The 23,370-nt window shown below is 40.4% G+C and overlaps 1 protein-coding gene and 1 non-coding gene across 5 annotated transcripts in view; one reads left to right on the forward strand and one right to left on the reverse strand.

The window, feature by feature from the left end:
* CTCF (CCCTC-binding factor) overlaps positions 1–23,370 on the forward strand; it is a 49,300-nt gene that overhangs the window by 18,028 nt on the left and 7,902 nt on the right. For all 4 annotated transcript variants that reach the window (XM_045443164.1, XM_045443163.1, XM_045443165.1 and 1 more), the window contains 6 exons: positions 10,196–10,985; positions 11,348–11,518; positions 15,785–15,918; positions 17,293–17,413; positions 18,103–18,252; positions 22,700–22,860. In XM_045443164.1, coding sequence (XP_045299120.1) covers positions 10,205–10,985; positions 11,348–11,518; positions 15,785–15,918; positions 17,293–17,413; positions 18,103–18,252; positions 22,700–22,860 — 1,518 coding nt within the window. In that variant the 5' untranslated portion in view covers positions 10,196–10,204. The remainder of the gene's footprint in view (positions 1–10,195; positions 10,986–11,347; positions 11,519–15,784; positions 15,919–17,292; positions 17,414–18,102; positions 18,253–22,699; positions 22,861–23,370) is intronic.
* TRNAQ-UUG lies at positions 22,001–22,085 on the reverse strand. The gene has a single exon. It is a non-coding gene; the product is annotated as a tRNA-Gln (tRNA).

Raw genomic sequence — 23,370 nt, forward strand, 5'->3', positions numbered from 1 at the left:
GGCTCTGTGCTGACAGTATGGAGCCTACTTAAGATTCTGTCTCTCCCTCTCTCTCTCTGCCCCTCCCCACTGTCTCCAAACAAATAATCTTTAAAAAATAAATAGGGGTGCCTGGGTGGTTCAGTCAGTTAAACTTCTGACTGTGGCTCAGGTCATGATCTCACGGTTCCTGATTTCGAGCTTTGTGTCAGGCTCTCTGCTGTTAGTATGGAGCTCACTTCAGATTCTCTGGCCCTCTCTCTCTGTCTCTACCCTTTCCCCACTTGGTCTCTCTCTTTCAAAAATAAATAAACATTTAAAGAAAAAAGAAAATAGACTACTAGAAATCATTCTTCTCCACTGTCTTATTCTTAGTGTGCATGTATTCTTAGTGTATTTTTTTTTCATGTTTTTTATTTAGTTTTGAGGGAGAGAGAGAGAGAGAGACCAGAGTGTGAGTGAGGGAGGGGCAGAGAGTAGGGGAGACACAGAATCCAAAGTAGGCTCCAGGCTCTGAGCTGTCAGCACAGAGCCTGATGGAGGGCTTGAACCCATAAACCGTGACATCATGACCTGAGCCGAAGCCAGATGCTTAACCAACTGAGCCACCCAGGCACCCCTTGTGTGTATGTTTTATAATAACTGAACTCTCCAAAGGACTGACCTTTGCATTGGTGAGTGTGGAAGGTTATTTTGGTTGATTTCCTTTGGGAAGTACCTGACACATTGACTGTACAACCATGTAATCTAGGTGATACGTTACTAAATTTTACTGTCCTCAAAATCAGCGCAGTCACAGTTAGCCTTTTTAAAAAAATTTTTTTCACATAGAACATATTTCTTGAGCACCTACAGTGTATGACACGAGTGCATTTTTATCTGTCTATCTATGTATCTATCAAAGCTCTATGCCCTGCATAGGGCTTGAGCTCACGACTCATGCTCTGCTGACTGAGCCGGCCAGGTGCCCCTAGCCTTTATTTTTATGTGGCAGGATTGTTTTACTCTAACCTATAATTGTGTCGTTAGGACTTTTTATTGACGCAGACATAGCAATAAAGGAAACAAATTCATGGAGCATCTAGGTGGTTAAGCCTCTGACTCTTGGTTTCAGCTCAGGTTATGATCTCAGTTCATGAGTTTGAACCCTGCGTTGGATTCTGTGCTGACATCACAGAGCCTGCTTGGGATCTTGGGATATTCTCTCTCTGTCCCTCCCTCTCTCTCTCTCTCTCAAAATAAATAAAATTTAAAAAATAAAGGAAATAAATTCACATAATTAAGCTTTCACTTAGCATATGATATTTTGTTTTTCCGTATTCCTTTCCTGCTCTTGTGTGCAGGAACCATTTATATGTTTCATGTGACAGTAACATTGACATTGAGTGTCTGCTGTTTACCTAATACTGTTTTGTATTTATTGCTGTAGAGGATACAGAAGTAAAAGGCATAGTTATAGTTCCTCCTCTCAACAAGCTAATAGTCTATTTGAGGTAAAGACATAGACATAGAAAAGTATACTACAGTGAAAACCAAACAAACATGAAGTCAGTTTGCACTTGAGAAGATGTGATTTAGGGGATCACTTGAGCTGGGAGGGTACAAGACAGTAAGCAGTTATTTAGAAGATGCCCAGGAGGTGAGGTTGAGTGGGTGGAAAGGATGGGAACAAACTTCTGGGAGCCAAGCTAAAAGGTTTGGAATTGAGGGCAACCTGGTTGGCTCAGTCAGTAGAGCATGCACCTCTTGATGTCAGGGTCTTGAGTTCGAGCTGCACGTTGGGCACAGAGATTGCTTTTAAAAAGCAGGGAGAAGGGCACCTGGGTGGCTCAGTTGGTTAAGCCTCCGATTTTGGCTTAGGTCATGATCCCACAGTTAGTGGGTTCAAGCCCCGCTTCAGGCTTTGTGCGGACAGCTCAGAGCCTGGAGATTGCTTCAGATTCTGTGTCTCCCTCGCTCTCTGCCCCTCCCCCACTCATGAGCGCGCTCTCTCTCTCTCTCTCTCTCTCTCTCTCTCTGTCTCTAAAATAAATAAATGGGGGAAGAGTTTGGAGTTGATGCGGTAAACCTCAACCACAGTGAGTTTTTGCACCAAATTTCAGAAAGGAAGATTTCATTGGGCAGGAATATGCTGGACACACCTAATGAGGGACACCAGCCTGGGAGGCTTGTTGTGTTCCTTTTGGCTCTTTTTCTGTTTGTTTCCTAGAGTTGGTCAGTCTCCAGGTTTTGTCCATTGGTTGCTACCTTCATTCTACAGAAATTCAGTAGTTTATCAGACATTTTAGTGGGGAACATTTATGTAAGGTCTGTGATTAGAATTCTAGGAAACTGGGAGGTTATATATTTGTTCAGCTAACATGTATTCATTACCCTCTGGGGTGGAGGATACAGAGGAGCATAGGACCCAGGCTGTGTGTGTACATTGTTCTGTTTCATCTTTATGACAGCCTATGAAGTGGATGACCCTTCATAGGGCTATTATTGTCCCTTTTTGTACAAAAGGAAACCGAGGCACAGAAGGGTAGTATCTCTCACTCCATATCAACTGCTAGTTAAGTAAAAGAACCAGAATTGGAATGAAGTTTTCTGGCTGAAGGACCTGAGCTCTTAATAATTATTCTATTCTGCTTCTTCTGACACTCCCTCCCCCCGCCCTGTCCGTGTCCTTTTTAAATATGGAATGAGCATTTCCCTCGTGTTAAGTGTTATATTGAAACATGATTTTTAATGTCTGTATAGTATTCCACTTGGTGGATATATCATTTACCAAGTTTTAATTACTCCTCTCCGGATGTATTAGAGTTTATAACTATTCACTTTGATTAATAATATCCTTGAAATCTTGATGTTCATCTCTGATTATTTGGGTATAAAATGAAGTGTAGTTACTTTTTTGAGACAGAGCATGCGCACATGCCAGTGGGGGAGGGAGAGAGAGAAAGAACCTTAAGCAGGCATGCCTAGTGCAACATGGGGCTCGATCTCAGGACCTTGAGATCATGACCTGAGCTGAAATCAAGAGTCAGATGCCTAAGCCATCTGAGCCACCCAGGCACCCCCACAATTTGAATATTTTAAAAATTCTTGATTCATATCACCATTTACCTTGCTAGTTTCAAAGCACCTTGCTTTAAAACAGCTGTAGCAGTTTAATAGAGGTAGCATGCTGTCGCATTATTTTAAATTTCCTTTTTTGTTTTAGTGTTGAGGTTTGGTTTCTTTTTTTTTTTCATCTGCCATTTGGATTTCTTTGAGTCATGTATTTGTGTCCTTTGCCCAGCTTTTTTCTTTTGGTGTTCATCTTTTTCTTACACATTTTACAATGATACGATAAGGATGTTAGTCCTTTGTCACATTTGCTGCAAACAATTTTCTTGTTGACTGTTTTCTTTTTAATTTTGTTCAGTGTTTTGTCATAAGAAATTTTTTACTTTAAGGTTGTTAAAATTTCAGTAATCTTACTCTGGTGTCTCCTATTATTTCTGTGTCTAAGCACAAAGCCTTCCTCATGGGTCAGAAGGCTATTCACCTATATCTTTTTTCAAGGTGAGGGCTTTTAAGTGTGTGTGTGTGGGGGGGCAGTTAATGTCTCCTTAACTCTTAAATGACATTATATTCCAGATGGATTAAAAATATAACTCAAGGGGACCTTGGGGGCTCAGTCAGTTAAGCATCTGACTTTAGCTGTCAGGTCATGCTCTCACAGTTCATGAGTTCGAGCCCTGCATGGGGCTCTGTGCTGACAGCTCAGAGCCTGGAGCCTGCTTTGGATTTTGTGTTTCCCTTTTCTTTCTGCCCCTCCCCTGTGCGCACGCATGTGCTTACTCTCTCAAAATAAACATTTTTTAAAAATTAAAAAAACATATAGCTCAATATTTTCCAAATAGTTTAATAGCTTTTTGGTACCTTTTATGAAGTAATCCTCTTCTCCCCACTAATTTTTAAAATGACAACTTTTTATATTCTAGGGTTTGTTTCTGGATTCTTCTGTTTAAATTTTTTTTTAATATTTATTTATTTTTGAGAGAGAGAGCATGAGCAGGGGTGGGGCAGAGAGTGAAGGAGACAAAAAATCTGAAGCAGGCTCCAGGCCCTGAGCTGTCAGCACAGAGCCCAATGCCGGGCTTGAACTCACAAGCCATGAGATCATTACCTGAGCTGAAGTTGGACACTTAACCGACTGAGCCACCTAGGTGCCCCAATCCTCTCTTCTGTTTAAATTGATTGGTTGTGATAGTGATAGTATACATTATATTAATTATTGTGACTTTATAATATGTCAATATTTGGAAATAGAAGGTTGCTTTCATTTTTTTGGAAATTTTATTCCTATCGTTTATTTTTCAGACACTTTGAAAATGACTTTATATAAAGTAGAAAGAATTAACAGCTTTATATGATGTTTGGCTTTTCTGATCATGGATATAGACAGTAGTGTCCCTGTTCAGTGAGGTCTTTTATGCTTCTTAGAGCCAAGGGTTTTTTTGTTTGTTTGTTTGGGGTTTTTTGTTTTGTTTTGGTTTTTGGTTTTGTTTGTTTGTTTTGCCTCTTGGAAGATTTTTATAATCTTCAAATAGGTTTGCACATTTTTAGTTGAAGTTATTTCTATTTTGATATATTTTAAGAATGGTAAGACTCCCTATATTTCTATATTTTTGTGTTTTCTATTACATATGTATACACACACACACATCTACATATATACAGTTGTAAGTTTTAAGTTTATTTATTTTTGAGAGAGAGCGTGCATGAGCGGGGATGGGGGGGCAGACAGAGGGAGAGAGAGAATCTCAAGCAGGCTCCATGCTATCAGTGCAGAGTCTGACATAGGGCTCAAACTCAGGAACCGAGAGATTATGACCAGAGCTGAAATCGAGTCAGATGCTTAACCACCTGAGCCACCCATGTGCCCCTGGTTTAAAGCCCATCTTATTCTACAATTTGACAAAGTGTACAGAAAATATAAATGATAAATGATACAAAGTCAAAACCCTAGAAAATACAACTTAGAATAGGAAGTTATTACTATATAGCTTGAGAGGAAAAAAATTGAACAAGGTGTGGCCCAACTAAAAAAAATGGTAACTCATGATCCTGTAACATAGGTCTCAACAATGAAAGAAAAAAAATCCTTAATTGAAGAAGACCTTTCCAAGTGTGTAACTTGAAAATTTCTGCCACGTATCCTTTAGTATAAGCCAAGGGCATAATGCCAAAACAAAACTTGGTGAAAGCAGTTCTGTAGGGATAAGACCATGTGACCCAAATATACCCAGCTTTTTTTCTGATGGTCTGGCATAAATCTGGGATAAAGCCTAGAATAGAATGCTGAATCCCACTGAGGGGTCAAGTCAGATAAGGACAGAAAAGTCTCCTTTGGATTTGCCAATTAAGGGCCATTGCTAGGCTTAGAGCAGTTCAGTAGAGAATTGAGAAACAAACCAGACTGGTGAACCAAGGCATGGAAGAGAAAAGGGTGGAGACAGTGTGGGGTTGACCATGGAAGGAATACAGAAATGTCAGGTGCTAAATTGTCAAGTGGGTTAAAGGAAGTTTTAAGATGGGAAAGATTTGAGCAACATAGAGCAGGTAGAGAAGACACTGAGGCAAGAGGGCGAGGGCTGATCCAGTAGGCTCCCAAGGATGCAGGCCAGGCTGGTGGGTAGTTAGGAGCATGGCCAGACCTCAGGGGCCTCTGTTAGAGGCTAGGCTTCCACATCCTCCCACTCACCCAGTCATCAAGAGCAGGGACGTGCTCAGGTGCCAGTTTTCCTCTCTGCCAACCCCAACACTCACAGGTGCCAGAATCACCCTGCCACAGTCTGAGGGAACCTCCTCTTGCCCCACCCTCTACCCACAAGTTGGTCGAATGATGTTTAAGAAATGTTCCTGGGGTGCCTGGCTGGCTCAGTCAGTAGAGCATACAACTTTTGATCTCAAGGTCATGAGTTCAAGCCCCACGTTGGGAGTAGAGTTTACTTTAAAAATTAAATAAATACATACACCAAAAGTTACTGTTTAAAATAAAATAAATGTCCCTAAGCTTTACTTTGTCATGAAGATGACAGAGAATACAAAATGTCTTCAGAAGACTAACCCACTTTGTAAGTTCAGAAGACAAGTTCTTCAGAAGACTAACCCACTTTGTAAGCTCCTCTTTTGGTTAGTGATGCATTAGGGACTGGAGTACAGGTTTCCTTATTCCTTCTCAAGTGCCATCGAATTGAAGGTGATAGCCAAGCATCACTGGGTCAGAGCTCTCGTAGGCAGTGAAAAAATTAGAGAATTGCAGATGTGGGTTTGAAAGACCTCTGTGGAGACAGCTGAAGTAAAAAGGCTGGCGAATAGAGTGGCTACAGAGAAAAGAACAGAGCCTTGATATGCTCAGAGGGTAGGTGGAGTAGCTCTCAGAGACAAAGGAAGAGAGAGACCTAGGAAAGACAGAACCAAGGGAGAAAAGAGGTTAATGAAGGAGGAATACAAGTTTCATACCGTCAGATGCCACAGAAACTGAGATTGAAGGTAAGGGGAAGGCCTTTGGGTTGGTTGCTCTGGTGCTTGTGGACCAAGCAAAGGGGATTATAAAAAGCTAAAGAGGGAGTGGAGTCCTTTTTAGTAAGGAAAGGTTCTGAAGATAGAGCAAAGCCGTATAAAAATGTGTGCACACTATATGTATAATACAATGTCATTTATGTATAAAATATCCATAAGGGGAAAAACACTGAAAAAAACCATACCAAAATGGTAGGTGATTAGGTAAAGGAATTGTGAGTAACTGTTTTTAAGATTTTATTTTATTTTTTTATCTTGTATTTATTTAACTTTTTTTAGAGAGCGAGCGTGAGTTGGGGAGAGGGGCGAAGGGAGAGAGAGAGAATCTTAAGCAGGTTTCACACTCTGTGCGGAGCCTGACACAGTGCTCATTCCCGTGACCCTGGGATCATGACCTGAGCCAAAATCAAGTTGGATGCTCAACTGACTGAGCTACTCAAGTGCCCCTAAAGATTCTGTTTTTTAAGTGATCTCTGTACCCAACATGGGCCTTGAACCCATAACCCCAAGATCAAGAGTCACACGCTCCACCAACTGAACCAGCCAGGCATCCTATCGATAACTTTAAAAAAATCTTTATGAAAAAAAAAAAATCTTTATGTGCTTCCTTTTTCAGATTTCTCTAAATAAGCTACTATACTTTGATAATCTTTAAAAAATGTGTTCTGGAAATAAATGTAAACCCCTTTCTAGTGGTGGTGTCCTCAGAAAGGTTTGATAAAACCTAGAAAGTATGGCTGACTCAAGCAAAGAGGCAGAAAATTGGGGAGTTGGGTAAGTGTAAGTTCTCTGTGTGTTGTGTGGCTAAGAGAAACTGAGTAGAAGCAGAGCCAAGTCCCTGGAGGAAGAGAAGAAATGGATCAGAACTGGCAAAGGGGTGACAACAGCTAGCAGAGCACAGTCCTTATGGAGTGGGAAGAGAGACCTGGTCCAGCCTATTAGGTTAGTTATTGATTCAAAGGAGAGACTCCCTTCTCATGGAGAATATTAGATAAAGTGCTTGAGGGGATGCATTGAGTTTTCTAAGCAATATTTGGGAGAGGCTAATACCTTGCTACTTTGTGCCTGATTTTTCTCTGTAAAAACAAGCTGCTGCTTTAGTACCCTGAGTAGAGGCCCATGTTCAGGAACCTTATGCCATGTGTTTTTTTCACAGTGAGAGAATACTCTTGTCAGCTCAGCTCCCTGGCAACACAATTGGTTTCAATTTGTACTCCTTTCTACCACTTCTTCTTCTACTTGGTTTATAATTCCAGTGATTTCTTTTAGGTTAGACTTAGTTATTTACAAGCAAGTTTTTTACAAGTTATATTTAAAATTTCTCAAATTCAAGGCAGAGAGGGGATGGATTTTTCTGTGTTCTTCAGATTGTTGTGTGCTTCACAACCCAACAGAACTTAGACATTAAATGTTTTCCTTCCACTAGTTTTACCATTAAAGATATCTAAATAGCCTGGAGTTATGAGATGAACCTCTGACAGGGTCAGCATTAGCATTTATGGCTTATGAATTTTTTGTTCTTTGTACTTTGGTATTTTTCCCAAGAATGGTGCCAAGGTAGATGGGCCTTTTCTCTGTTCCCTAATGCCAGCATTTAGAATTATCCCATCCTTGTTGGGGTACTAATTTTGGGACATTATTGACCTGAAAATTCTCTCTTAAAATATCTGTGAATAGCGATGGTATAAATAGTGCTTCTCAAACTTTAGGATATGAAACCACTTGGAGATCTATTAAGTTGCAAATTCTAATTGTGTAGAGTCCAGGAGAACCTGAAGAGGTGCCTGGCATGGCTGGCTCAGGTGGAAGGACATGTGACTGTTAATCTCCACATTTGTGAATTCGAGCCCCACATTGGGTTGTAGACATTACTTAAATAGGTAAACTTTAAAAAATAAATAAAAATAGGTAGTAACTCCTTGAATGCAGGACCAAGCCTTACCCATTCTCCTGTAGTGTTTGTATTGCCTTACAGGTGGTCCTGACTGCCAGCATGGGTACAGTGTTAAGGTACCCAGACAGAGAATTGGAAAAATGTGTCTGTAATAGAAGTAGCAAAAGCTTTTTGTGACACTAGGGCAAGAATACAAAACACTTTAATTTTGAATTAAGCTTATATATGTGGGTTTTGTTAAGTTGGATTATTGTTATGAATTGGGTGATTGTTCAGACCCATTTTACTCTTAGGTATCTGGGTACTTTGAGTATTCACAAGACTTAAGAGCCAGAAACTATGAATTAGCTGATTTTTTTTTCCATTAAAAAAATATTTTTTTTAACGTTTATTCATTTTTTGAGAGACAGAGCATGAGCAGGGGAGGGGCAGAGAGAGAGGGAGACACAGAATCCGAAACAGGCTCCAGGCTCTGAGCTGCCAGCACAGAGCCCAACATGGGGCTTGAACTCAGGGACCATAAGATCATGACCTGAGCTGAAGTCGGACGCTTACCCCGACTGAGCCACCCAGGCTACCCCCACCTTTTTTTTTTTTTTTTTTTTAATGTTCAGTTAACAGTTGAGTACTTACCAACCTAGGCATAGTGCTAAAGAGTAAAAACTACTTGTTATACATGGTCCCTGTCCTCAAGGAATTTGTGGTCTTACAGAGGAGAGAGGTACAATGAATGTCAAGTTGATGGTATGACACAGGAGGTAGTGTTGTGTGAACAGTCAGGACCATAGGAGTGTGGATCCAAGGTCTGATTCTGGCTCCAAAAAAACAGTGAGAAAACACTATGACATGGAATATTTTCTAAGGTAGAATTTAGCTAAAAATAGCAAGGCCCTCTGCCAGTGTATCATCAAATACCCAGAGTTGGAAAAAAAAATACCCAGAGTTAAATCTAATTGTCTCATGTCATTTTTTTAAATCATTTGTTGGTTGGAATCAGGAATCAGGATCCAGAGAAGATCCATATGTTGTGATTGACTGTTGGGTTTTTGTTTTGTTTTTGTTTTTGTTTTTTCTTTTTGTTTGTTTGTTTTTGGATTGCTGTGTTTTCTTAAATCTCTTAACGTCTATTAGGGTTTCTCAACCTCAGCACTATTGACATTTGTGAACCAATAATTCTTCATTGTAGAGGACTGAACCTGTGCATAACAGAACATTTAGTAGTACCTCTGGCCTCTACCCCTAGATGCTAGTAGCATACCCACCCAGTAGTGACAACCAGAAATGTCACCAGGCCTTGCCAGATGTCCCCTGAGGGCAAAGTCACCCTAGGTCCAGAACCACTGAGGTGTAGATTCTTCCTCTATCCTTCCCATTTTTTGTGTTGGTGATTTATTTGCAGAAGAAACTGGGTGGTTAATCCTGCAGTTTCCTTCAGTCTGGATTTCACTGATTCATCACTGTAGTGTAATTTAACATACTCTGTCACCAATTTCCTGTTAATTGGTGGTTGGATCTAGAGGCTTAATTAGTTTTGGATTTTTTTGTTTTGTTTATTAACAAGACTGCTTCATATATAGTTGTTCTTCCATCAGGAGGCACATAATATCTGTTTTGTCTTTTTGTCATATTAACAACTGTTGATTTCCTAATTCACTTGCCAAGGGTCATTTTGTTTTAAAATGTATTTATTTTCATTTGGACAAATTTTACTTTAAATGACAATCTGTGAAATAAATAAATAACAACCTGTGTTCTCCCTTACTAAAGGAAGGGGAAATGGAAGGTGAGGCGGTTGAAGCCATTGTGGAAGAGTCTGAAACTTTCATTAAAGGAAAGGAAAGAAAGACTTACCAGCGACGCCGGGAAGGTGGCCAGGAAGAAGATACTTGCCACCTACCCCAGAACCAGACTGATGGGGGTGAGGTGGTCCAGGATGTCAATAACAGTGTGCAGATGGTAATGATGGAACAGCTGGATCCTACCCTTCTTCAGATGAAGACTGAAGTAATGGAGGGTACAGTCGCTCCAGAAGCAGAGGCTGCTGTGGACGATACCCAGATCATAACCTTACAGGTTGTAAATATGGAGGAACAGCCCATAAACATAGGAGAGCTTCAGCTTGTCCAAGTACCTGTTCCTGTGACTGTACCTGTTGCTACCACTTCAGTAGAAGAACTTCAGGGGGCGTATGAGAATGAAGTGTCTAAAGAGGGTCTTGCAGAAAGCGAACCCATGATATGTCACACCTTACCTTTGCCTGAAGGGTTTCAAGTGGTGAAAGTAGGGGCCAATGGAGAGGTGGAGACGCTAGAGCAAGGGGAACTTCCACCTCAAGAAGATCCTAGTTGGCAAAAAGACCCAGATTATCAGCCGCCAGCCAAAAAAACAAAGAAAACCAAAAAGAGCAAACTGCGTTACACAGAGGAGGGCAAAGATGTGGATGTGTCTGTCTACGATTTTGAGGAAGAGCAGCAGGAGGGTCTGCTATCGGAGGTTAATGCAGAGAAAGTGGTTGGTAACATGAAGCCTCCAAAACCAACAAAAATTAAAAAGAAAGGTAAAATTAGTTTATCCATTAAACTCTCATAAAGTCATTTTGGGATAAAGCATCTATAACGCCGTGTACGCAAATTATTTTAAAGTAAATGGATTTTTTTTTTTTTTTTTTTAAGATCATGAGGTGGGTACCAATCCTTTTAGCCAGTCTAAAAGAGGTTTTTCCAAATTGAGTACTTTTTAAGTCCTGAAGAAGACAAAGAAGTAAATCTATTAGTGGCATGAAATAATTCTGATTTAATATGACTTAAATTGGATTTAGTTTAAAAAAGCTAATGAAATTTATTTGTAGAAATTTAACATTAGGGTTAAACTTAACACTTTGAAACCCTGGAACAAGTAAGTGTTTTATTTTGCATATAGGTGTAAAGAAGACATTCCAGTGTGAGCTTTGCAGTTACACATGTCCGCGGCGTTCAAATTTGGATCGTCACATGAAAAGTCACACTGATGAGAGACCACACAAGTGCCATCTCTGTGGCAGGGCATTCAGAACAGTCACCCTCCTGAGGAATCACCTTAACACACACACAGGTGCTGGATATGAATGTTGGGGGCTACAGCATAGCAAAGTTTAAAACTTGGGTTTTAAGGTATCATCCAAACTGGTTCCAGTGGGAAGTTAAAGAACAACAACTTTTGTTCTTTCTTATGCTGGTTTGTTTGTTTTAAATGTTTATTTTTGAGAGAGAGAGAGAGAGCATGAGTGGGAGAGGAGCAGAGAGGGAGGGAGACACAGAATCCAAAGCAGGCTCTAGGCTCTGAGCTGTCAGCGGAGAGCCCGACGCAGGGCTTGAACTCATGAGCCATGAGATCATGACCTGAGCCGAAGTTGGACACTCAACCTACTGAGCCACGCAGGCGCCCCATTTCTTATGCTGTTTTGTAATCCTGATTTATTATAAGCAGATGAATTTATAGGCAAATGTAAAGAAAGTTTAGTGGAAAATAATCCAAATTATATAAGGATAGTGATCCAGAAAAGCTGATCAATGGTAGTTAATCTGTAGAATTTCCTGAAGAACCTCACCATTGCATTGCTAAGGTTTTAACATCAGTGACAAAGAGTGACCCTGAAAATTCCCAGGCAACAATTGCCAGGCACTATAAGGACAAACATTAGAAATAGCAACAAAATCCTACCTTGGTAAAAACCATGGTTTCTGGTTGTTTCGCCAACAAAGGTAAGTAATTCAGAATTGCAGAATGGAAAGTTAAAGGCATTATTCTAGCAATCCAAACATTTCTTCATTTGTGCTCCGTATATACTTTAATATTCTAATATTAGCTTTGTGTTGGCTATGGTTAGGTTCCAGGCATCATTAAAGTTGGAGGAACAGTGTGCTGGAGCTCTCTTTAGGGTCTTTTCTGGGCTTTTTGCTCTTTCCGTTTTGGCATTTGGCTGCAAGTGCTAATAGAAACTTCTCTCACACGGTTCTTCATGCAGAGTAGATTTCCTCTCTAGATTCTCCACCTAATATGGCTCTTGTTTTTGATTGATGTACTGGTTGTTTGTTGAGCATGATCAAGTTGAGTTTGCCCTGTAAGCAGTATGCTGTGCATTAGTATATGTTTTGCTAATAAGACCTGGTCACTTTTCACTGTCCCTGCTTTTACTCAGACACTTGATGATATGATGTATTTAGTAGTTTGAAGACACTACGAAAGTGCATATGACTAGATAAAAGTATATGGCCTCATAATAGGACCTCCTAAAATGGGAATGCTTGATGTAGACTGTGTGTGTCATGGTCTAGTCCTCAGCTTTGAAAATGAGAGTGTGGTCTGTCTGGTGCTCAGAGCTAATTTAGCAGCACTAATTCATACTAATCAAACCCTCAGCAGTCAGATGCATATCAGAAAATCAGTTTACAGTGAGGAATACACCTTTTCATTTTCTGGATGCAGTTGTATTGCTTTCTAGGGGACACTCTTACCTATATTGAGATGATGTAGCAATTGACAGGTGACTTGGTGAGCATGGACCCTGAGCATAGGGACATAAGCAGCCAGGTGGTGCAACTCAATGAAAATCTCTGTTGCACAGCAGTGTCTACTTCTTCCCTAATTGCCATGCTGTGTCTACCAGTAGCAGGCCTCTTTCTGTCCCCTAGATAGTACTAGGTAAACATTAGAAATTCTTGGTTTTCAATTCACTTTGTCCTAAGAGAAATGGATCCTGCTTTCCTTCTCTCATTAATTGTTGTTTTACTTACCTATCTGTGCTGCCAGACTATATTTTTCATAGAGAGAACTCTATCCTTTACTCCTGTATCCTTAGTGGTACTAAAGAAGCAAACTGAGCACGTGAACATTCATTGGAATTTCTTGGAATTTTTCATTACTGTCATACTTTAATCACAATTCCTCTTGTGGGTTCTCTCAATCTCAGAATCATTTCTGCAGTTGGGTAGTCCTATTCTTTGCATTGTAATTCTTCTTAATACCACTCTCAGGGGAAGTCTTCCTTTGGTTTTGGTGTTTGGGGTTACCTTGTTGTCACCCCTTACCTGCAGTGCATAATTACAAATGGTTCCTAGTTTTTGAGTAGTGGTTTATGAAAACAGCACTGTTTTCTGCTGTCAGCTTATCTCTTTATTGTCATTATTACCTGGGCATATTTCCAATGCTATATTTAAGAATATAAAGTGACTAGAAAAGATCCATTAAAGTAATCAGTCAGTAATGTTATGGGTCTACTATGTGAGAACATATTAAAAATAGTAAGAGTCTTAAAAAAAAAAAAAAAAAGTAAGGGGCACCTCGGTGGCTCAGTCAGTTAAGCATCTAACTTGACTTCAGCTCAGATCATGATCTCACAGTTCATGAGGTCAAGTCCCACGTCAGGCTCTGTGCTGACAGCGTGGAGCCTGCTTGGGATTCTTCCCCCACCCCCACCCCACCCTCCTGGCTCATGTGCACACATGCCTTCTCTCTCTCTCTCAAAAATAAACATTAGGGGCGCCTGGGTGGCGCAGTGGGTTGAGCGTCCGACTTCGGCCAGGTCACGATCTCGCGGTCCGTGAGTTCAAGCCCCGCGTCGGGCTCTGGGCTGATGGCTCAGAGCCTGGAGCCTGTTTCTGATTCTGTGTCTCCCTCTCTCTCTGCCCCTCCCCTGTTCATGCTCTGTCTCTCTCTGTCCCAAAATAAATAAATAAATAAATAAATAAATAAATAAATAAATAAATAAATAAATAAATAAACGTAAAAAAATAAACATTAAAAAATTAAGAAATGTAAGTTTCCTTCAGTAAAAGGAAAAAAAATGTATTTATTAGTTTGTAAAAATGTTTAAATATTCTACGAATTGACATTCAGATCACATAGTATTAGACATTGGATGTTGGAAAGTGATCTGTTCAGGGGTGTCAGGCTGGCTCAGTCAGTAGAGCATGTTACTCTTGGTCTTGGGTTGTGAGTTCAAGCCCCATGTTGGGCATAGAGCCTTCTAAAAAATAAATAAATGATCTATTTAAATCACATAAAAGGCAGTACTATTTTTTAAAGCCTTTGATAAATTTCTAGATTTATCAAAACAAATTTATATAGAAAACAAGCTATTACATATGTGAGGTTTTTTGTTTTTTAAGAAAAAAGTATCGGGGCGCCTGGGTGGCGCAGTCGGTTAAGCGTCCGACTTCAGCCAGGTCACGATCTCGCGGTCCGTGAGTTCGAGCCCCGCATCAGGCTCTGGGCTGATGGCTCAGAGCCTGGAGCCTGTTTCCGATTCTGTGTCTCCCTCTCTCTCTGCCCCTCCCCCGTTCATGCTCTGTCTCTCTCTGTCCCAAAAATAAATAAACGTTGAAAAAAAAAAAAATTTAAAAAAAAAAAAAAGAAAAAAGTATCAATATGCACGGCCCTTTGGCCCTGTGTATAGTCACAATATAGTAAGATTTGATGTGCAAAGGAATCTTGCTTGGGTCAAGTAACTATTAATTCTATGGCCTGTGCTTGACAGAACATTGAAGTTTATTTATTTATTTATGTATTTATTTATTTATTTATTTATTTATTTATTTTCAACGTTTATTTATTTTTGGGACAGAGGGAGACAGAGCATGAACGGGGGAGGGGCAGAGAGAGAGAGGGAGACACAGAATCGGAAACAGGCTCCAGGCTCTGAGCCATCAGCCCAGAGCCCGACGCAGGGCTCGAACTCACGGACCGCGAGATTGTGACCTGGCTGAAGTCGGACGCTTAACCGACTGCGCCACCCAGGCGCCCCTGAAGTTTATTTATTTAATTTTCTAATGTTTATTTTTGAGGGACCGAGCACAAGAGGGGGAGGGACAGAGAGAGATGGAGACACAGAATCCAAGCGGTCAGCACAGAGCATGACGCGGGGCTCAAACTCACTAACCGTGAGATCATGACCTGAGCCAAAGTCAGACGCTCAACTGACCGAGCCACCCTGGCTCCCCACAACATTGAAGTTTAAAAGATGTTCTATATATTTTTTTTTTTTTTACACCAAGAGTTGAAGCAGACTTGCGTTTTTATTGACTTTTGATCCATAGTGATCAGAATTTATAAACTAGGGATAAAAAAGATTTTGTATTCAAAAGCATCACTCACATGGGTAATTAAGAGGAACTAAATGTTTGGCACATGTTTCCAGTATTCTGGGGTTACTGTTAGAAAGTCGACCAGGCCCTCCCATAGCTTTTGGAGCTACTCTCAGGCTGGTACAAGATTGTTGAGATGACCAGAGTTCAACATCGTGCAGTTTTGTGTCACATGTTGAACTGTGATTAATTGTGCCCTTGATCTTGTCTTCCTTTTATAAATTACTTTCCTTAGGTACTCGTCCTCACAAGTGCCCAGACTGTGACATGGCCTTTGTGACTAGTGGAGAATTGGTGCGGCATCGTCGTTATAAACACACCCATGAGAAGCCATTTAAGTGTTCCATGTGCGATTACGCCAGTGTAGAAGTAAGTGTTCAGCTCCTTGTTGGTTCCTGTCTTAAGACCATGATTCTAGTATAAGGATAAAAACTAACCAAACTGACTTAAGATGAGATAGAAAATCTTACCAGATTATTAACACTTCCACTCCCTTTCCCCGGCACCAAAAACAAAAAAACTGTCATAAGTGTGAAAGATTTACCCATTTTTTAAAAAAAGCACTAGTTCCACATGTTATTACAGATACATTCTACCAAACATCAAAGAAATAAATAACTGTACCTAGAGTATTTAAAAATAGAAAATTTTATCTCCTTTACTATTTGAGGTTATACTGTTACCAAAACTGAGAATGCTACCAAAAACAAAAGGGTATCTTTTTCTCACAGAAAAATTAAATTACTAAGTAAAATTATTAACCAAATTTAGTAATATATTATAAAAATAAGTGATTATGAGATAGACTATATCTAAAATGCCAGGATAGTTGAACATGAAGAAATTACTGGTTTGTGCTATATTGAGAGGTTAAAGAAAACCATATGATCATTTCTATAGATGACTGAAAAACTAAAATTCATTATTTATTACCATTTAAAGTCCTAGCAAGTTAAGAGTAGAAGAAAATGGCTTTACTATAAGGAGTGTATACCAGAAACCTATAGTCAATCCATCCTAGTTAACTCTGAAACATTGGGAGTATTCCCATTAAAATTTGGAACAAGACATCTCTTCTTAGCATTACTGTATCAAAATTGTATTGGAAATCCTAGCTAAATAAGAAATGAATTATAAATGGAAAAACAAAAAATGGTATTTGTTGCAGACATATTTGCTTACATAGAACATCCAAGAGTATTAGCTGATAAACTTAAAACAGAGTCCATTTGGATGGCCAGATATAAGACAAATACACAGAAGTCAGTAACTTTATATGATCGATAGTAGGAAACAGGTTTACATTCTAATAGCAATAAAATCATTTAGGGATAAACTGAACAAAAAAAATCTGATACCTCTGTATCTGGAAGGAAATTATCTGTAAATAAGCATAGGTTATTTAAACTATTAAGGAAAATTTCAAAAGTGGAAACATATATAGAAATAGGTAAAATAGGATAATACACCCCCCATGAATCTATCCCCCAGCTTAAATAGTTACATAATAACCAATCTTGACTCATCTGTGCCCCATCCATTTGTTTACCCTCTTCCTTTGGACTATGATAAGGATTTGAGAGACAAAGGTTACAAGTAATGAGGAAGAAATATTATATTTTAGACTTTTTCTGTATTGTGAACTTCAGTGCCCAAAAGCTAAGCTTTTGTGCCTAACCCACAGCACTCACATTACAATCAATGTTAACAGAAGTAAGAAGTTTGATTGCTCTCGTGTTTCAGGTCAGCAAATTAAAACGTCACATTCGCTCTCATACTGGAGAGCGTCCATTCCAATGCAGCTTGTGCAGTTATGCCAGCAGGGACACATACAAGCTGAAGAGGCACATGAGAACTCATTCAGGTAGGACATCTTCCCTTGTTGTGTTAATGAGCTGCTTTTCAGTGGATTCCATGGGACCCTGTGAACCACCTCACGCCCCTATTGTTTACCTGAATGGAAGCTAGCATGAAAGTAATGGAATTAACAGATGCTTTTCTGGAATATCTTCTGAATTCATTGCTCTGAATATACATTGGAGAATGGAAAGTTTCACTATGAGAAGTCGTCTGGGTCGAATCCCTAATTAGCTCATTCAGTTTTCCCCGTACTATCTTTTTCTAAAAAAGAAAATCTTGTAGGGGCGCCTGGCTGGCTCAGGTGATAGAGCACATGATTCTTGATCTTGGGGGTTGTGAGTTCAAGCCCCACATCGGGTGTAGAGATAATTTAGAAAGTAAAGAAAGAAAAAGAAAAGAACTTGTAGGTCCTTCTGTCATCCATCTCCTGCCCCCCAAAGGCAAGCCTTGTCATAGGAACTGCTCTCTTTCTCCTGTGAATGACTCTGGTAGGGCTGGCAGAGCAGGGGTGGCGGCAGCAGTTTAGGACTTTTCCATCTCTCAAGACAGGCTCAAGCCGTGCAGTGGGCCTCAGCCCTCTGGGTAGTACCCAGAGATTCTCTGTAGCTTAGCTTTACTGCCTCCTGAATTACCCTCCAATTAAATGGTAATATTCATTTCGTCTAATTTGTTTATTCTGTATTTCCTTTTAAGGGGAAAAACCTTATGAATGTTATATTTGTCATGCTCGGTTTACCCAAAGTGGTACCATGAAGATGCACATTTTACAGAAGCACACAGAAAATGTGGCCAAATTTCACTGTCCCCACTGTGACACTGTCATAGCCCGAAAAAGTGATTTGGGTAAGTAAATGAAAAGTATTTTTGAGGATGTGTGAAAATACGAAGATCATAAATAACTTCCTTTTCTGATTCATATAAGCTTTGTGTATATGAATGGCCTGCCACTTAATAAAAGCCATTGCTGGGGCTCCTGCATGGCTCAGTTAGTTAAGCATCTGACTTCGGCTCAGGTTGTGATCTCATGGTTTGGGAGTTCGAGCCCCGCATCGAGCTCTGCACTGATGGTAGATGTATTGCTCCTTGAATATTATTCTTCTAAATGTTTTTATATTTAGGTAAAATGCTATACTTTACAAAATATCTTTTACTTTAACTTTTCTTTTTGAGAGAGAGAGACCAATTGTGAGTGGGGGAGGGGCAGAGACAGAGGGAGACACAGAGTCCAAGGCAGGCTACCAGGCTCTCAACTGTTAGCATAGAGCCTAACACAGGGCTCTAACCCAGGAACTGTGAGATCACGACCTGAGCCGAAGTCGGACGCTTAACTGACTGAGCCACCCAGGTGCCCCAGCTTTGTTTTACTTTTTAACTCATTTGATCTTCACAACAACCATATGAAGTTACCAAGGCATATGTATTTTAGTATTATAGGTGATAAATTTGATGCTCCAACAGGTATCTTGACCAGAGCTGCTACACTACACAGCTTACAATGGCAAGCTGCTCTTGAGTGCTCTTAAGAGCCTCTAGTTCCACTGAGGAACATAGAAGTACTTGGGTCATATCAGGAGCATACTGAGCCATAGCATAAACATGCCCTATCTTTCTGCAACATTGGTTTTACTCAAAGATTTTATGTAAAGTTCTATAATTTAGCTGGTGTCTTAAATCATTTTTGTATTAACATGACCATATTAAGCAAAATGCAGACTAGCGCACATTTTTTCAAGGTGTAAGATTTTTAATTTTTTTAACATCTAACATTCATTTTTAAGATGAAACCACAGGTTTGAAGCAGAGGACTTTGGACTCCACATAAGACCCATGTGTCATGTGTTCGTCCTACTCTGCTGTTAAGAGGACTTTGTTGGAAAGATTTAAGAGGCGCTGTCCTCTGATAAATGAGTGAGTTTTTCTATTCTTACGGTACAGAAACCAAAATCTAATAATATCTCATGGCAGTGTGTGTGAGCTACTAGGCCACTGTCTGGATTATTCAAAAAACATTTTCATGTTTATTTTTGAGAGAGAGAGACAGCATGAGTTGGGGAGGGGCAGAGAGAGAGGGAGACACAGAATCTGAAGTAGGCTTCAGGCTCTGAGCTGTCAGCACAGAGCCCAACGTGGGGCTCAAACCCAGGAACTGTGAGATCATGATCTGAGCCAAAGTCAGACGTTCCACTGACTGAGCTAAGCTACCCAGGCACCCCTAGATTATTCAATTTTTTAAAATTATTCACTTTTATGATATAAATAAATATCTTGGATGTTTTATATTTGCATGATACCCCTTAGACCCTACATAATTGCCTAGGAGCTGTCAAATAATAGTTATTTCCCAAAACCAGTCCCAAAGAAGTTTGTGTTCCCTCTTCAAAGCAGGCCTGATTTCACACTAATATGCCATAATTAAAATTTATCATTTTGTAGGGCACCTAGGTGGCTCAGTCAGTTAAGCATCCGACTCTTGATTTTGGCTCAGGTCAGGATCTCACAGTTCATGGGTTCAAGCCCTGAAAAAGTAAGGATTGAAACTTCCCAAATTCCTGTTATCAAATCTGTAAGCCAAAGTGCATTCATCTTCTTGTTCCTCATTTGCTGCAAGAGAGTTGGCATCACTCCTCTTGTTGGTGGCCTGTCCTTTTGCCTTAGTCTTGATCCTACTGTCTTGTCTTCTTTGCAGCTTTTATACCATCCTGTACCACCTCCTTACCCTCATCTTCACACTTTCTTTCCTGTCTTTCCCCTCAACTCTAAACAGGCTTACATTTCTCCTGTCTTAAAAAAAAAGAGAAAGTATTGGGGGCGCCTGGGTGGCTCATTCGGTTGGGTATCCAACTCTTGGTTTCGACTCAGGTCATGATCTCACTGTTCATGAGTTCAAGCCCTGTGTTGGGCTCTGCACTGACTGGAGCCTGCTTGGGATTCTCGCTCTCTCCCTCTCTCAAAATAAGTAAATTAAAAAAAATTTTTTTTGAAGATTAAAAGAAAAGAAGAAGTCTTAGGGTGCCTGGGTGGTTCAGTTGGTTAAGTTACTGACTCTTGATTTTGACTCAAGTCATGATCTCAGTGGTCATGGGATTGAGCCCCACGTTTTGAAGCCTGCTCGGGATTCTCTCTCTCTCTCTCTCTCTCTCTCTCTCTCCTTTGCCCCCTCCCCTGCTCACATCCTCTCTCACTCAAAATAAATAAATAAACATTGAATAAGGAAAAGAACAGGTTTTCCCCTGCTAGGTTTGACTTTTTTTTTTATAGTCTCTAGTTTTTCCTGTTAGAACATAATTTGGGGGTGGGGCGCCTGAGTGGTTCAGTTGGTTGAGCGACCGACTTTGGCTCAGGTCATGGTCTCACAGTTTGTGAGTTCGAGCCCCGAGTCGGGCTCTGTGCTGATAGCTCAGAGCCTGGAGCCTGCTTCTGATTCTGTCCCTCTCTCTCTGCCCCTCCCCCACTCATGCTTTGTCTCTCTCTGTCTCAGAAATAAACATTAAAAAAATAATTAAAAAAAAAACATAATTTGGGGATGACTGGGTCGCTCAGTCGGTTAAGTGACCGACTTTGGCTCAGGTCATGATCTCACTGGTTTGTGGGTTCAAGCCCCACATCAGGCTCTGTGCTGACAGCTCACAGAGCCTGGAGCCTGTTTCAGATTCTGTGTTTCTCTCTCTCTCTGACCCTCCCCCACTCACGCTCTGTCTCTCTCTCTCTCTCTCTCTCTCTCTCTCTCTCAAAAATAAACATTAAAAAAAAATTTATTTTAACCAAATTTGGGAATTTTTGTACACGGAAACTTCCTTTTTTTTTAATTTTTGTGATAAGAACACTTAAGATCTACCTTCTTAGAAAATTTTTTTTCCTTCTTAGAAAATGTTTAATATGTAATAGCAGTATTATATACTGGGAATTCAGGGCACCTGGCTGGCTCAGTCAGTAGAGTATGCAACTTGATCTCAGGGTTGTTAAGTTCGAGCCCCACGTTAGGTGTAGAGATTACTTAAAAATACAGTCTTTAAAAAAATTTAACTATGGGAATTACGCTGTACAGTAGATCTCTAGGAGTCATCTTTGGTTCATTTATTTTATTTTTTTATGTGGTTCATTTATTTTATTTTTTTATGTTACTTGGGTGTTTAGGTTTGACTCTTGTCTCTTTCTCTGCCAGCCCTCATAAAGAATTCCGTCCCTCACAGTATTCCCTTCCTCAGCTCTTAATTTCCGTCCCATCTAACTTATACCCTATTGTGTAAAGTGACTCTTCCTAAGATCAGTAAGAACACAGCATTGCTGAATGCAGGGAGCATTCTACTTCCCATGTCTCTTGATCTCTTAAGAGTGTTCTTCATAGTGGACTGTGCCATCCTCCTTAAAACACTTTCTTCCTTGGCTTCAGTGGCACTATAGCTTGTTATCTGTCTTCTCTATTCCTTCTCAGCCTTCCCTTGTTCTAACCTCTTTTCCTCCCACTAGCATTACCTGTTAGATTTTTTTTTTTTTTAAGTTTATTTATTTATTTTGAGAGAGGGAACCAGCAGAGGAGGGGCAGAGAGAGGGAGACAGAAGATCCAAATGAGGCTCTGCGCTGACAGCAGAGAGCCCAACGTGGGGCTTGAACCCACGAACCATGAGATCATGACCTGAGCCAAAGTCAGATGCTCAACCAACTGAGCCACCCAGGCACCCCTTACCTATTAGATTTTTTTTTTTTTTTTTAACCTAATAGATTTCTTAAAGCAAGACTCTAACTCTTCTTTTTCATTCTTTTTGCCTTAGTGATTTCATCAGCTCCCATGGTCTAACTCAAATCCTAACAACTCCAGTTCATACTCTAAATCTTTCCTTTGAGCTAGGCTTATCTAGCCCTTGCCATACCTATCCTTACTTGGATATCATTGGCATCTCAAATTTGACATATCTAGAACTGAAGGTCTGAAAGTCCCCCCAACCCCCTTTCCCCAAAATAAACAAAGGGCTTCAGCCCTTTTCCACTGTTCCTTGTCTCAGCAAATGGTTATACCACCTACTTGATTTTCGAAGCCAGGAACCTGGAGATCGTCTCTGACACCTACCTTCTTCCTTGCTCTGTATTTGGTCACTAAATCCTGTTGATTTCACTTCCTGAGTCTCTCATCAGTTCTCCCTGCTCCTTCCAGGCCACCATCTTCTCTCACCTGTCTCTCTTCTCCTTTTAATTCATTTTCAGTACAGCAGCCAGAGTAATTATTTTAAAGAAGGAGAAAAAATGTTGTTTGTGGTTTCACAAGTTAGACTGGGCTTTGTGTTTTGTTTTCAGGTGTCCACTTGCGAAAGCAGCATTCCTATATTGAGCAAGGCAAGAAATGTCGATACTGCGATGCTGTGTTTCATGAGCGCTATGCCCTCATCCAGCATCAGAAGTCACACAAGAACGAGAAGCGCTTTAAGTGTGATCAGTGTGATTACGCTTGCAGACAGGTAGAGACCTTCATAGTTAGAAAGCAGTTGATTCCCTGTCAGTGTCAGGTTTTATCAGAGGGTTTTTATATTCCTTGTATGGTGGCTGTTTTTAAGGATGGTATTTTCAGACTGATGTATGAGGAATGTCACCATAGGTTTCACTCATCAATTTTATCATCTCAGTCCCCACCTGATGTTTTATTCGGTCACAGCTTACCTCCCCCTCAGGCCAAATACTGGCTGCTTTCTCAGAACTGAGGGAATTAAGTCCAGGACTTGAGAAAAGAGAAGAATCTGTTCCTGGGGCCTATTGGTTGGGGGAGATCAAGACAAGCAGCCCAGGAGGGGGGAGCATATCTATACTAGAATTGATGGAAGCAGTTTATACCCCAGTAGAGACAACTTTATCCCCTGGACAGGTAGTTTTGAGCCTAGATCCTTCAGAGAGAAAGGCCTGTCAACCACATGCATGTAGGTTGTGGCTAGTGTAGCAGCCCTGTGACAGGCTCTGAGGCCTCCCCCCCCTCC

The sequence above is a fragment of the Leopardus geoffroyi genome, chromosome E2 (assembly GCF_018350155.1).
Source record: "Leopardus geoffroyi isolate Oge1 chromosome E2, O.geoffroyi_Oge1_pat1.0, whole genome shotgun sequence".
In the NCBI taxonomy this organism is placed as follows: Eukaryota; Metazoa; Chordata; class Mammalia; order Carnivora; family Felidae; genus Leopardus; species Leopardus geoffroyi.